The following is a 15,060-nucleotide window of genomic DNA, read 5'->3' as shown; positions in this document are numbered from 1 at the left end:
TAGAGCGTGGTTTAACCAGAAAGTTCTGTGAACAGCGAAGGTTTCTCCTGAAGTGGACTTTCTGGAAATGGATGCAGCACATTGTTTTTAGCTTGAGTCACTCTTCCCTGAAATGAGAAAAAGTTCATCAGTTTTTTCAGCTACCGCGTGTTTGTAAAGTCATAAACCACAAGATGCTGTTTTGTTTGCTGCTTTTTATTTTCGTCAGCTTTGATGCTAAGAGCTCACTGTTGATGAATGTGATTATTCCCAGAAATCACCAGTCAGTCAAACAGCGCCACAGGTTACATGATGCTTTCCTGTGAGTTTCTGACACAAATCAAATCGCCCTCTCCTGCATTCCAGACATACCACCTCTACTGTTGCTGGGAAGGTAAAGCGCATCATATCTTGTGTGCAAGCGAGGGTTTTCCCAATTGCGGACCTACACTCATGACAAATGGGAAATGGGAAGTTTCCTTTCACAGGGAAGGAAAAATCCAATCGAATGGTCCACTCAAAAAGCCACGTGTCCACTCTCCAGTTTCTCTAACATGTTGTTCTGTTACATCACATTTATTCAAAAAGGAACATGGCTCAAGAATATGAGTACAGCCAAAGGTTATAACTGATGGTAAGACTGCCCTGATATCATTTTCTACCCTTATCAATGACAGTAGTGTTTCAGAAGGAGATTCAGATTCAGATTCCACCTGATTCAGTTGAGCTCTCTGAGATGAAAAGTGGCCAACACTGTTGTATCTGCTGTTAATTTCACTGTTTGTGTTCAGAGCAGCTGTGATGAGACCAAAGAGACACCCCTCATGTCTCCTTCAGTTTGACAACTGCCAAACGTGGCGACAGACTCACACGGATTGTTAGGATTAGTAAATGTTGGAGTATTTACCTTAGAAATGCATTATGGGAAATGAAAATGGGCATGTTTACAAGGCCCCTCACATATTCTGTTCTTTGGAGCTACCAGGATTTAATCTTGGCTATGTTTAGAGAGCACCTATCGAATAAACTTTCCTGCTAAATTTAAGCTGTGTTTTTGTTCATGCTATTGATCACTGTTGCCACTTTCTAGTCCTCAGGAATGAGCCGAAGCCTAATGAAACACTGAGTCACTGTGTGTTACATAAGTTCATAATGATGTGTTTGACACTCAGGGGAAATTACTCCAGATCTGTGCGTCAGCTACAGTAAATGCCAAATTAAAGATACGCGTCTTCATGACTTGGAGCAGATTTTATGTGATCGTTTCTACAGCTACATGTTGACATGCAGGATTGTCACCGCGCCAGGGGAGCGCACATGTGGGCACTCTGGTATACTGTGTCTCTGCTCGCAGCCGTGTCCTGTGGAAATGTCCTTGACGAATACTCAGAACTGCTACCGACTGGAAACCCGTCTGGATTTAATACATCGGCTAAATGCTTTAAGTTTCAGTGGAAGCATGCGGAAGTCAAGGCAGTAAACAAGTGTTAGTCATGAGACCGAGGAAGTGTTTGCTACCAGCACACAAGAGCCGACGGATCAAGAGTTCAATGGCAATGTATTCTTAGAAACAGGAAGCCTGCAATACATCCACTGGTCTGATTTCCACTGAGGTAAATAAAGGGACGTGAGGTTTGTCAGATGCTGTTGTGATAGGTAAACAACAAAAACATCTCTACTGACAGCGTTCACAGGTATATGCTCCAGGGTGAGCATTATATTACTGCATTATTTTTATCCCTGCTTTAAAGGAAACGTGTGCCATCGCAAATCACACAGGATACTACACTATCTGTCATGTGGATGTAACAGGATGCGAGTTAAAAGCGTGGTTTTGGTACAGTAAAACTGTCAGATGTTTTGTGTTCTGCGCAAAATAACAGGGGAGGGGACGTTCTCATGATTGCTGTGGATGATGCTGAAAGCACTGTCCAAAACCACAGATACCAGAGTCCTTAGTGGGCTGAGGTCATGACTGTGACAGGCGTGCAAGTAGCTCGTAAATATTACATGCAATGATAAACGCTCACGCACAGTGCACACATGCTTTTGATCATCATGTGTTGTTTGCAGAAGGGCGTTTTGACCAACTGAAAGAAAAGTGGCATGTTAAGTGTTTTTACAGCTTCTCTGTTTTGAACTTGATAAATGAGGAATGGATGGATGGATATAGCCCTTTTCCTCTGGGACTTCCTTATTGTACCTGTTCGCATATATGTTTTGGACGAGGAACAGACAGTAACACACCCTGCTTTGTCTGGAAACAATATTCATTTCAGTGGGAAACATTTTCTAAGCTCAGACAAGGAAATCCCACCCTTAATTAAATATGTGCGGGAAAACGATGCAATTACATATTTTCTTCCCTTTGTCTTTAAGGAAAGTGACAGAATTATTTTAAAGCTGGACCATTTATAAGAAACACTCACAGATAGATAAATAAACAGTCGCTCTTTAGTACTGAATCTAAGTTAAAAACACTTTGTCGTTTATTTACATTTATTTATGACAAAACTATGGTACAGAAATAAGAATGGGATCCAACCTCGGGAAAGAAACATTGTTTGTTCTTGACATTGGCGAAACATATCTGTGATAAAATATTGTTGTTCCATTTGCTGAAGAAGTGAAGCTTTAATTTAGAATGTTTTAATACAGATTTGTATATTTGTCAGATGTTTCTGCCACTTCCTGCCAGCTGTCAGCCTACACTGCTGGATGACAGCCCAGATGCTGCATGCAGGCCAGACTCTGGACCTAGAGCTGGAAGTATTCAGCAGCACTATTTTTTTTTTAAAATCTGGGTAGTTCCCGAAATTTCAAACCACTACTTTAAGAAACGAGTGCCACCAATCAGACATTAGAGCCCAGACAAAGTGACAAATACAGTATGTAGCTATGTCCAGTGTAAGATACAGTAAATATCTGACTGTTTACCCACCACTAAGCACATCCCAGTTGTCTTTAGGGTTTAGAAAAATACATTACCTGTGATATTGAGAGTTCAGAAATCACTGCAGAAATCATGTAATCAATTGTCATAGTACACATGCAGTATTATGAATAGAGACAGAAAATCATTATAGGAAGCTTTTTAGCAAGTCTTAATTTCAGGTGCAGCTCTGCACATTTAAAGCTCAACATTTTGGGTAACAATGATCATTCAGTCTCGGCAATAAAGTAAATAAGCGTGTTTTCTATTTCTTCTCTTGTTTTGTTACTGACACTGCAGAACAGACAGGTCTGTAATTCCTGTATTTGAAGGCTGAAACCAGCAGCTCTTCACTCATCAGGGTCCTGATACTGCAGAATCAGAGGAGGCTAATGACAGTAGTAGCACTAGTGTAACAATTATCAGTGCAAAGCATCAAATCAGTGAATCAACTTAAGTCAGTTCCTGCTGAATTTGTTTCCAAAATCTTTGGAGAATTTTTTGCTCTTTATATTTTATAATCAAACAACTTACAATGATGCACTCCTAACTGACTTGGAAAATATAAAAAAGTACACTAATGGCAGTCTAAATACAATGTAGTAATTAATATTATGTGCCTTGATATGTGTCATATTCATACACAATCAAATATATGTACAAAGACATGAACCTTTCTCTCCCTGTCCCCTCTCATCTATCATCTCTCCAGCATTTTGGAATAATCAGATATGAAGCGAAAAGCAGTGAGTCTGAAGGAACATTAGCTGTAGCTAAGCCAGACACTGTAAGCTTATGTTTCTGACAAAACCGTGTTGTGAACCTTGTTATTTGTTTAACTTAGCAAAGAGGACATTACACATAAATAGAAAATTCAGTTCAAAAGCACCTGAAAAAGTGGCTAAAGCAGAGACGGCATTTAGCAGAGTGAGCTGGCTGTTACCAGCCCTCACCGAGGGCTCTTCAAGTTTATTCCACACGATGCAAAAAACAGCATTAATTCACTGCATTAATGCCAGATACTGAGGCTGCTTGATCCATGGGGGTCTTCCCCATGTCCAGCAACAGCATCTTTGAAAAGTCGTGGGATCTTTGGTCTCAAGCTCCTACTGCTTGTGGAATTTATGAGAAAACCAAAAAAATAAAAATATGTGGGGTTTTTTTTTTTTTTTTTTGGCTGGGAGAAGGAATGTCAGAAGTACTCAGCTGTCATGAACAGTAGCATAACTCCAAGAAAACATCAACATTAATCTTCGTAACATCTTGGGAGGAGTCAAAAAACAAAACAAAAAAAGAGTAAGCGTAAGCACTGAGCCTTAAGTGCCGTAGGCCGCCTTTACACAAAGGGGCTGTCCGATCTGAATATGTCCGAGTAGCTCTTGCCGTTCATGTGCTCGGTGTGGCTTTCGATGCTGTAGCAGCGGTGGACCTCTGTGAGTGACGATCCCACGTAGGACGACGATCGGAAGAAGTCAGTGTTGGCGAATGTGCCCGCAAACTGCATCCGCTGCTGATTCCAGTGTCTCCGTAAAACACTCTGGACCTGAAACAGAGGCGCAAAAAAGGACGTAAGAAAAATGGCAACAAGGCCTACAGGTCGAGTAGGTCACACCTTTGATGTTTTATCTTAACTTTGGGGAAAATGCATCAACAAAACGTGGCATGAATAAATATTTGTAACATTCTAAATGCTTTAAACTGCACTTAGAAAAATAAGAGCCAAGATTTTCTTCTCAGTGTTTGTGAAATCTTTCCTTTGGCCCTGCGCCCATCTGTGATTCAAGATGCAAGTGTGAACAGGGTCAATGTGATCATTTACAGCCATGTGAACTTTCAAACTGTCACCCAGAAGCTCTCCTGTGAGTGAGAGGAAAGAGGTGGACTGTTGTTGTTGTGGGTTACACCTAAAGTGGGTGGCAAATTCAAAATCCAATCTTGAAACATGAGACAGTAATAAGGAGCTGAATAAAGCTTATTACTCACCTCCCCATTGAAGAAGCAGAATACTGTAGAGACCAAGAATCCCTGCGAATGAGGAAAAAAAGGTTTCTTGAGAAAATATATGAGAAGGGAAATCCTTTAAGCTCAAACAGCTGCAAGAGGCTACAAGGTCTCATATGCACTGACCTGGTAATGGATGAGGATTTCCATGATGTACGTGTAGATCTCATTGGCCAGTGGTCCCTGGGGCTTGTAGGGGAGCAAGACAAGCTGGATGCCGAGCAGAGGGATGAGGATGAGGATGGCTCTCACGGCTCTCATGTAGAGGCTGGACTCGGCCTGGTGCGTCACTCTCAGCTTGGTGATGAGAACTCGAACAATATTCAGCAGGAAGAAGAGGTTCACCTGGGGTCAAAGAGGCATCACAGGAAATCAAAAAAGGTTTTACTTTTTCTTAAGTAAAAAGTAAATCTGGACTGAGTGCTTACCACCAGTGCAGTACAGATGGGGCCGTGGATAATGTACAGCAGGGAAGTATCTGAGCTGACCCAACATCTGTGAAAGCACAGATCAGTTCATCACTTTATGTGTTAAAGTGCTGTGTGGAAATACAAGACTAGAAATGGCCACTTGTGGACATGAAGATGAAGAAGACTCACTTGTCATTGTAGTACCAGTAGCGTGCTATTGAATGTATCAGTGCTGGCACGAGCGGAAAACCTAAAAAAAAAATCAAAAGAAAACATGAATGACATTTGAGCGTAAGATAGTGAAATATTTGCATGAACCTTTACTTACCCCACCCCAGCAGATAATACCACATGAGATGTTGTTTTTCTGCAAACACGGCCACAACAATGAGAGTGTGCAGGTAGATTCCTTCGCAGAGCATCCAGAAGTAGTTGCAGGTCAGCAGATACAGGTGGATGAACGACAGAAACTTACAGCTGCCCTAAAGGGAGGAAGCCACATGAGCGCTGTGTCTTTTCCGAACACAAGTCGGATAGATGCAAAGAGAAGAATCACTCACAGAGTCGCTGTGCATGTGTTCCACTTTTTTCATCATTGTGGCGAGCTGGGCGACTGTGATGACCAAGTTCAGCACGAATGAGAGAAAGAGGTTTTTGTGGAGCGTTATCCTCTGGCAGCTCAGACTCCTGAGGACAGCAGAAGAGGGGAAACAAGCTCATACACACCCTCACTCTAAAACATACTTTATTAGAAACATTATTTTACAACACAATAGTGGAAGCTGTGCTGCACTTACTTAAAATGGAAGAATATTCCTAATGATATGAGCAAAGACACCAGAGACAGTCCATCACCAATTGTAACCAAGTAGAAGTGAGTCATCGCCACCTGCAGCCAAATGAATACAGCTTCACATTTGTTCTGCAAATATACAATCAAGCTGCTGTAGTTTCCATAGTGTCCTTCTTTATTTTATAAATTGTGTTTATTCCTTCTCACCGCCCTGTGATGTTGATGATGATTGTGATGTGTAATGTTGGCTCTGCAGTTTGTGAAGTTCGTCCACGTCCTGTTGCTCTCCGGGTGGCGTCCCCACTCCCCCGTCTCTGTGCAGACTTTGGATGCCATGGCTGTTAATGAATTTTTAGGTTAGTGGAGAAACAAGCAAAGCATTGTATTAAGCATTGTACAGCCTTAGCCAAAGCAATTCAGCCTTAAACACACAGAAATGACATTTAAAGAAGTTGTCATTGCAGATGTTTTGGGGTCACTTTATGCTTTAAACAGGAAAATGTCCAAAATGATTGTTACTCAATAGAAACTCACCAGAAGAGTCAAAATCTGTGAAGTATTCTGGACAGGTCTGCTCTGATGTGAGGCCAGCTTCACTTTCATCCCAGCACAGCCATCCGTCCCATGTTGTGTTGCACACTGGCCCTGCTGACAGGAAGGATGCACAGAGTAACGCAACTGAGCGACTGAATGTTTGTATGCAGCAGAAAATAGTGATAAAAAACGGTTTCTCTTCACCTGCTGTTTTCGATGTGTGGTGTGACTTTTTAATGATCTGCTGGAAACACTGGAACTGGGCCGTGGTGATTTGGTTCCGTGTGAACTGATGTCCACCCAGATGGTTCACATGCTCTTCGTAATCATTTTCAGAATTTGCCACCACCAGCAGCTGAGATTGTTGAAGTACAGTACGCAAACACACACAAAGATGCACAGACATACAAAATGAGAATGATGCAACTGTCCTGAAAAGCTCTGAAAACAATAATTTAATTAGATAAAGTAAATTTTAATGCAGTTTTTGAAGAATAAATCAAATTCAAGTCTCATTTAAAGGGGCACACCACCAATTTCCTGTATGTCCACTGTGGCTCGGTAGGTGCTAAAAGTCTGAGATATTAGACAAGTGGCATCAAGATATGGCATCAGCCCTCTCTGGTTGCATTATGGGAAGTGTAGGGGCAAGTTTGACTCACGTCAGGACCTAAATGTCAGGATATTTCAGGCTCTGCTGCATCAGTTTTGATTAATTTTGAAATACCAAAACCTATACAACTTGATATAAAATAAAAGGATAAATATCAGAATCATCTTCATTTGATAACAAAGAGAAAGATTAGAAATGCTAAACTCTGTAAGAACAGCTGTGACCATGGATTTCATGCTTGTAAAATGTATGTAAAAATGAATAAATAAATGGTGAAGCTACACAAACATACAGGAACACACAGTATAATACTGCTTTTATAAAGGTTACCTTATTGAAGGAGGCCAAGACCAGAAGAAACACGAGGCAGTTCAGATCCATCTGTGCTCTGGTTTGTAGTTAGTTAGTAAAACAAAGAGTGGAATTCTGTATCAGTATAAAATATAAAGCCAAACACTGAGGACAGGTACAGTGCTGCAAGTGCATCAGGCTAGATGTTATTTTTACATCTCACTGGATGTTATTTTTACGCGATTTGGAGGAACAGGTAAAAATTTCAGCACTATCCCAAATAGTTTCCCCCCAGAGCTCAATAAGAGTGATGCTTCCTGAGCTGCAGCAGCTGCTAACATGATCCAACACTGGCTGTGTTGACAGGAGCTGGATTCAGACTCCAGTTCACGTGCTCTGCACTGTCACACCCATATAATCCCATGAAATGTTATTTATTCACTGTTTTTGTACTTTATAGAATCTTACTTTTAATCTCTTTAATGTTCATGTTTAAACATGAATCTTTTTGACTTGATGAAAGGAAAATAACTCCAGCTAATAACTAAAACAAAACATAACTCAGTTTTACTTTAAAACTTTCTCAAACATAACTAAAAAAAAGTTCAGTTCTCTAACCTTTGCCTCTTTAAAGTCATGTAAAGAGAACCGACAGTAAATCTGTGTCTCCAAACCCATGTTTTTAATTTGTAATGGCAGGTATCTCTCCTTTTTGTACATTGGGGTTACAGACCTGGCCTTTTGCTTCCTCTGTTCTCCACGGCTTCCTTCCTCCGTGCTTATTATGCATGTTGAGCCACTTTAACCAAGGTGCAGCCAGAAGATGTCAGTGTGCTAAACACAGTGAGAGCATGTGCTGCAAACTCACTTACAAACAACTGTGGTGATGGAGGTGGTGTTGGTACCAACATTCATCAGTGATATTGTATGACTTTAATTATATTCACTATTTTCTTTGACTAAAAATAACAGAGACTGGATATTTTATGTGTTCCAAAAGCATAAACACTGGCAAAGGTTTTTAAAAGTGACCACAGCATTTATAGCTTGAACTAATTTGCAACCCCATCACTATATATATAGACTTTTGTGCGAATAGAAACAACTAAACAAGATTAGATATTAAAACAGTAAAATACCCCCAGAAAACTTCATCAGCATTTCTTTTACATGACTGATCCTTTGGTTTTAAATTGGTTTTAAAATGATTGATGATCCACTTTGAGGGCAGTGCAGTTGTGTGGGTAAGGAGTTCCACGCATTGATCCCCCAAACAACAACCACATACAGTAGAATTGCTCATTTAGAAAGTCCAAAGGGTTTCACTAAATCAATTATCAGCTTCAAATGCAAAATTTTGAAAATTGTAGAAAATCCTTTTGACCAAGATGGTGCAAATTAAAATATAGTTTAGAGATTATAAAATTAATTGTAAACAGTCTCTGATGAATTAATATTTATGACTTTATGTTTCTGATGTTTCCACATTTCCAGCTCCCATTTTCCTAACTCAGGAAATCTTTGTCAGTTTATAAGATGAATATCTTCTCGAACACACCCAAAGTCACACAGTATATCTCCCTAATGTCCCACAAAGACATTTAATAACTCATAGCAAAGCTACTCCCTTATTGTGTGGCCATCTGTGTCAGAATGTGAAGATTTACACACTTTTCCATGGGAAGAACCCTTTATTAAGAACACATTAGTCTGGGAAATTCCTTTTCACCACTTCATGTTGGACATGTGAGCAGCTTTTTGTTGTTAGGTGTGACAGGATCGCAAGTGGGATGAGCATATTCACAGTGTAAGAAACATTCTTTAGATTTTTCATATGTGGAAGAGATGAGGAAATTTAGAAACTGTCACAAACTATATGGATATATTAGCACTACGTTCTCCTTACTTTACAACTGGAGTGCCTGCAGACCTAAATACATAAAGTTTTAATGTAAAAACACGGTCATTTACAGAGGCAGGCATGTATCCATGAAATCAATGTCCCTTTAAATATAACTCTTGGATTTATTACAAAATAAGAGGTAATTGTTTTTTCTATTTGCTCTCTTGAACTGTAAATTATTGTAAAATACATTTCACATTCATGTGCCCAGCAACATACAGCCTTAAGGACAAAATGTCTAGTTCAATATTACAATAAAAGGTGAACATTTGATCCGTTTTCAGCACCATAAACACAGCGTATTAACAGTAATCATAAAGAAACTTACCTCTGCAGGAGCCAAAATAATAATAATAACAATAATAATAAAAAACAGTGTTTGCCAGTTCTGGAAGAGTAATCCTTCAGTCTGAGATTTTTCCTTTTGGAGGAAAAGAAAAACAGTATAATGCTGTCTTCTTGAGGTTTTCCACAGTAGTCCTTCAGAGTGTGTGTTTCGCACTGGACTCAGAAGCAACACTGAGCTGTCCTGAGAAAAACTGACTGGGGCTGTGGATGACATCACACAGGCTTGTCCTTTGTGGAGCCATATAGAGCGACATCCTTACAGTGTAAAGGACATCACAAACTGTTAAAATTACCATTACATTCTTTTTATCATTTATATTATGTATAACTTATTATATAAAGTCAAGTTGAATGCAGTTTACATTTTCTTTAGGGTCTGAGTTCTGCGAAGGAAGTTGCAAATTACTTTATTGCGTAGAGCTCAACCTGTTAGTGTGTTTACATAGGTCTTTAATTGTAAATTCCCATTTTAATATTTCTGTATGTGCAGAATTATGAGGTAAGTGTAAAAAAAAAAAAAGTGCAGAATAAAATAAAATGATGTGATGTTACTTGTGATTGAAAATACCTTTCTCTGCAGTGTTTGGAAATAAAGATACAGTGAGGATAATGCAGTTTCTGCAGTGTATCGTTATTGTAGTGCACTGACTGTTTTTCGATTCTGTGTATGAGTCTGTCAAGTCATGAAAGTTTATCTTTAAGGTCTGGGTTCTGCTGATCTGAATCAACCTGAATCTGGTGACTGATGTTGCTCTATTCCTTAGCAACGGCGCCCTCTGCGGGTCAACATCTCCATGGCAACAGTCAGGTTACCATGGGCACGGCGTTATGAAAACCTTGCAGCTCAAATTAAAGGAAACGTTGAGGCTAATCATCAGGAATTAACTGAAATTATAAAATGTCTCAAATTGAAAAGGTTACAGAGTGTTGCATCCGGAACTGGCCGAAAATAGTCGATTGAGGAACGAGCGTTCTAATTGCCAGGCATCGTGCGACGGAAGTTTGGGCTGAACTTTAAAATACACAAGGAGTCCCGAGCAGTTTCCAGGTACAGTAATATTCAGTGTTAAATTAGTCGCACAAATCTTTAAGAGCAAAATAACTATAGAAACTACCTTCTCCTTTAAAACAGAAAGCTCCAAACAAGGTGTATTGTTGTCTGTGCTTCAGGATGATGTGAGAGGAGGGTACAGTTACAGCTTTACGTTGGCTGCTTCATGAGAAATTGGTCAATTTGGTCTAATTTTCTTAACTAGTTACAGCCGTGTTTCCATGAAGTGCTCTGCTGACAGACACTCGGGTAAATACTTCTATTACTTACGCCTGTTTACTTGCTTTATTTATTTATTTTTCCACTTATCAAGCTGAACAACACATTTTATAAATGTTTTATCCAAAGCATCCTTTGTTTTCACTGGTCCAAGTTAACAAACATTTACCCTCCTGCAGTTAGACACCCTGTACCCTCACTGTCATTCCTGCAGGGTAGATGGTGGATTCATGTCTTTGTTCTGCACTGACAGGATGTTCAGGAAAACGTCCTGGAGGAACACAGTCAGTGACGCCGTGAGCTTCCACCAGAACCAAGCCCTCAGCACGACTATATTCCTCCTGAGATCCTACGGCCCCACAGGGTTTCTGCTCAGAGAGGATGGAGAGGCCAAAAACGTCAAGGTCAGCCATTCTGTGGTTCAGGATGAAAGTAGTTCAAACACCCAAAAAATCATGTGTTTCCAAACTCTAACTTGTTCCCTTGTTCATGTCGTTCAGGTGTGCTTAGGCGACCCACATACCTGCACTTGCCCTGTGTTCACTAAGGAACAGGAGCCATGCAAACACATTTGCTGGTATCAATAACACACCAACGCATATTTTTGAAATATATATATATATGTGTGTGTGTGTGTGTGTGTGTGTGTGTTTTAATTTGTTGAAATACAAGAAGAAAACACAACACTAACTACTAACTCTTGAGTGAACCTCTCATCCTTTTCATTACAGGGTTTTATTGCGGAAATTCAAACTACCCAGGGAACATGAATGTAAGTCTTAGCATGTATACTGTATGTTTCAGTCCAACTGATGCTGTGTGAAATTGCTTTTAGTTTCAAGGCAGTTTGAGAGAACTGAACCATCCTAGCACGTGTCCCCCTCTTGACTTGACATGTCATTTTAAAAATAACTCTGCTCTAGATTCATTTCAACATGGACTTGTGGAGAGACAGATCTTGGAGGTGCTCCATGGTTTCCACCAAACCAAAGCCCAGCGGATGAGAAACGATCAATCTGCTGCTTCTGGGACGCAAAGCCAGCCAGTCACGGGCCAGGAGGCTGGAAGTGTCTGCAGGAAGTCGATCCAAGCCCAGGATGTGTGTCCTATCTGTCAAGAGGAGCTGCTGGAGAAAAAACTGCCTGTGTCTTACTGCAGGTGTGTAGGCGGCTGGGTCAGGCTGGGATCGGGGTTTCAGACTGCTATTGTTTCAGTGCAGTAATGTTTCAGCATGATGTAAGATGCTTTAGTTAGCTTGTGTTGCACTAGTGGCCAGAACATGACCGCATACAGAACTGTCAGTTCCACTGCAGCACATTCAGCTGTTGAAAGCTAACATCATTGTGTCCTTGTCTCTTCCAGGTTCGGCTGTGGCAATAACGTCCACATCTCTTGCATGAAAGTGTGGGCAGAGCACCAGAAGCTCTCAGACAGGGACAAGCCGGTGAAGTGTCCTCTGTGCAGGGAGGACTTTTGCTCTTTGAAGTCGCTCCAAGAGCAGGTGAAAAACTCGGCAAAGCTTCTCACTGCTGCTGAAAGAGAGAAGCCGGACAGACACCTGGGAGTCCTCTGTCACATCTGCCAGGTCTGCCCTGTCACTGGCAGATGTTTCAAGTAAGCTTATGGTGGTCAAATCTGTGCTGAGGAAAAATCACTTATCAGTATTGAACACTTATATTACCACTTGTAACATCTTCTACGGTTCATCTTTTTCTTTTTATTAGATGCACAGTCTGCAGTCACTTCTATTTGTGTGAGGACTGCTCAAAGAAAGGCTGCCACTCGCAGCATCCGTTTGCTTCACGAACAGTAAGCTATATAAACTGAAATGTTGACCATAGCACAGGGTGAGATATGTCATACCACTGTTAGAGGTCAGATAAATCCACATGTCTGAATGCACCTCAAACAGAGAAGAAGAGACAAGTGGCATCTTGTGACAGAGGACCTGAGTTGTGAACCAGAGGGGGCGACCTCTCAGCAGGCAAGTGACAGGTGAGTTGATGAATACAGCCATGAAATCAGATTCAGTCAGATTAACACTAAACATTCGTGGTTTTCACATTTTATTTCCCATCCTGATTCCCAGCATCATCCCCGTAGCTGCAGACCCTCTACCAGAAAATATGCTGGGGTGTCTGCCTACTGTCAGGGTGAGATCGGGGTCTCGGCTCTTGGACGAGGGACATCAGTGTCGGATCTGTCTGCAGAGTTTTACCCTGGGCCAGTGTGTCCGGACTCTGCCCTGTCACCACCAGGTAGGACTCGTGACTGTGTGTTTTTAAAAAAAAAAAAAAAAAGAATCACATAATAAAAAATAATATCCCTGATCATTATATTAATCCAGCTCACCAACATTAAAAAAAATGGTGAATACAAAATCACATGTATATCAAAACCCAGAGTGTCCCAGTTAATCTGTAAAATACTAATGAATGAAACAAATATGATACAGAAAGCTTTGTGATACAGAGTCCACCCCCATCCTCCTTCTCCCCCCACATGTTTACACACTTCAGTTCCACATGGACTGTGTGGACGGGATCCTGCGGAAGTCAAACTCCTGCCCACTGGATGGATATGTCATTTATAATCCCTTGATTTGGAGAACCAGTGAAAGGAAGACCTCCCATAAATTGGCCTCCTGCCTTTCCAGGGACTGTGCCAAACCAGAGCAAAACTTAAAGGACCTGTTTATCCCAGGAGTGGCACTGTGGAACAGGAACACCAAAACCGCTCCATCACACGGATCTCTTCACTTAGAGGTGCTGACAGGCTCTTCACAAACTTTAACCATCCCACAAAAGATGAGAAGTGGCCAGTTTCTTGGTTTGCGCATTGGCACAACAGATGCTGTAATGAAAGAAGGAAAAGGAGGACTACAGAAAAAGCAAAGTCTAGTTTTCCCTGAAAATAGTTCTTTACATCACCTAAGTGAATCTGACTCAGCTGACAGACTGAACACCTCCAAATCCAGCTCTGCCTCGACTGATATGTTTGTGCCTGTGGCCAAAATCAGAGAACAGTCACAGATGAATCTATGTGTAGATTTGTGCAGACCAGACCCAGACCACCGCACAGCTGCCGTGTTCTTTCCTACCAGGCGAGGGAGACTGCCGCCCAAAAGGAGAGGGCCGATAACTACTCAAGACACAAGCAGGGACCTTACTGCAGAGCTAAGACTGACTGGAGTCCTGATAAACCCACAACTTCACAGCAAGACCGAAACTTAAAGTTTGCTGGAACGAAAAAGCTGCTGAACAAGAACTGGTATCGAGTAAGTTTATTAATTCAATGCACAAAAAGGCAAGACTAATAACACTACCATTATTACAGAGGTAAACACAAGAGGTGCCCATTTTGGAAGAAACAAAAGCCCATACGGTTCAATGGCGAGACACAAGAGGAGCACACTATAGAACACACTGAAATCAACACAAATACATTCAGCGAGATCACTTGGAAATGGGAGTGGCAGTAGGATTGAAGTGTTTACAGACTACTCCTCAGGTTGCCATTGAAGCTGGGATATTCTGTGTTTTCAAGCTGATGGAAAGCAGGAGACGGTATTTTCATTTGTTAGCATACTGAATGATTAAGTGCTCAACTTGTTGCTACATTTAAAAAATACAAAGCTCAGGCTTTTTGTACACTCCCACGGAAAAGACACTCACTCCTCATCCTTTAAAGAGTTCACACTGATAACACATCTTAAATGACAGTCACTGAAAAACGTTATCATTCAACTGTTCAGTAAAACACACTGATGCAGCCCTCAGACCTTTGCTGTTAGATGGAAAAGTCACAGTCACATAACACATAAAATGCTTTGCTATATACATAGAAAAAAACCACACATTGTATGAATGCAGCTACAGAATCGAGGCTTATACATACAAAGTGAACTCATCGTTGAAAAAGTTTTACAGTAGTACAATGACGGAAGACTAAAGTTGTTGCTGCAGAGTTTGTTTTGAAATTTGAAT

General features: G+C 40.9%; 2 protein-coding genes across 3 annotated transcripts; one reads left to right on the top strand and one right to left on the bottom strand.

The window, feature by feature from the left end:
• Window positions 1-4,030: 4,030 nt before the first annotated feature.
• On the bottom strand, window positions 4,031-9,950 carry calcrlb (calcitonin receptor-like b). Of its 2 annotated transcripts, none has more exons than XM_041032698.1 (13): window positions 9,785-9,950; window positions 7,593-7,650; window positions 6,854-7,004; window positions 6,650-6,763; window positions 6,323-6,453; window positions 6,120-6,211; window positions 5,883-6,009; window positions 5,651-5,804; window positions 5,512-5,572; window positions 5,341-5,407; window positions 5,039-5,257; window positions 4,895-4,936; window positions 4,031-4,454 (listed from the first exon to the last, which is right to left on the bottom strand). In XM_041032698.1, exons 2-13 carry the CDS (start codon window positions 7,641-7,643, stop codon window positions 4,248-4,250), a joined length of 1,416 nt encoding a protein of 471 aa, XP_040888632.1. In that variant the 5' UTR covers window positions 7,644-7,650; window positions 9,785-9,950; the 3' UTR covers window positions 4,031-4,247. The 2 variants fall into 2 exon arrangements, with proteins under 2 accessions (XP_040888632.1, XP_040888633.1); XM_041032699.1 differs by having other exon boundaries at window positions 6,650-6,760.
• Window positions 9,951-11,328: 1,378 nt separating this feature from the next.
• Window positions 11,329-14,307, top strand: zswim2 (zinc finger, SWIM-type containing 2). The gene is made up of 9 exons (XM_041032682.1): window positions 11,329-11,478; window positions 11,575-11,651; window positions 11,806-11,846; window positions 11,998-12,232; window positions 12,437-12,688; window positions 12,799-12,883; window positions 12,987-13,069; window positions 13,164-13,332; window positions 13,594-14,307. The coding sequence occupies exons 1-9, from the start codon at window positions 11,329-11,331 to the stop codon at window positions 14,305-14,307; spliced, it is 1,806 nt and encodes a 601-aa protein (XP_040888616.1).
• The last annotated feature ends 753 nt before the right edge of the window (window positions 14,308-15,060 follow it).

Source organism: Toxotes jaculatrix, chromosome 24 (assembly GCF_017976425.1).
Source record: "Toxotes jaculatrix isolate fToxJac2 chromosome 24, fToxJac2.pri, whole genome shotgun sequence".
In the NCBI taxonomy this organism is placed as follows: domain Eukaryota; kingdom Metazoa; phylum Chordata; class Actinopteri; family Toxotidae; genus Toxotes; species Toxotes jaculatrix.
This window is presented reverse-complemented; position numbering and strand designations above follow the sequence as displayed.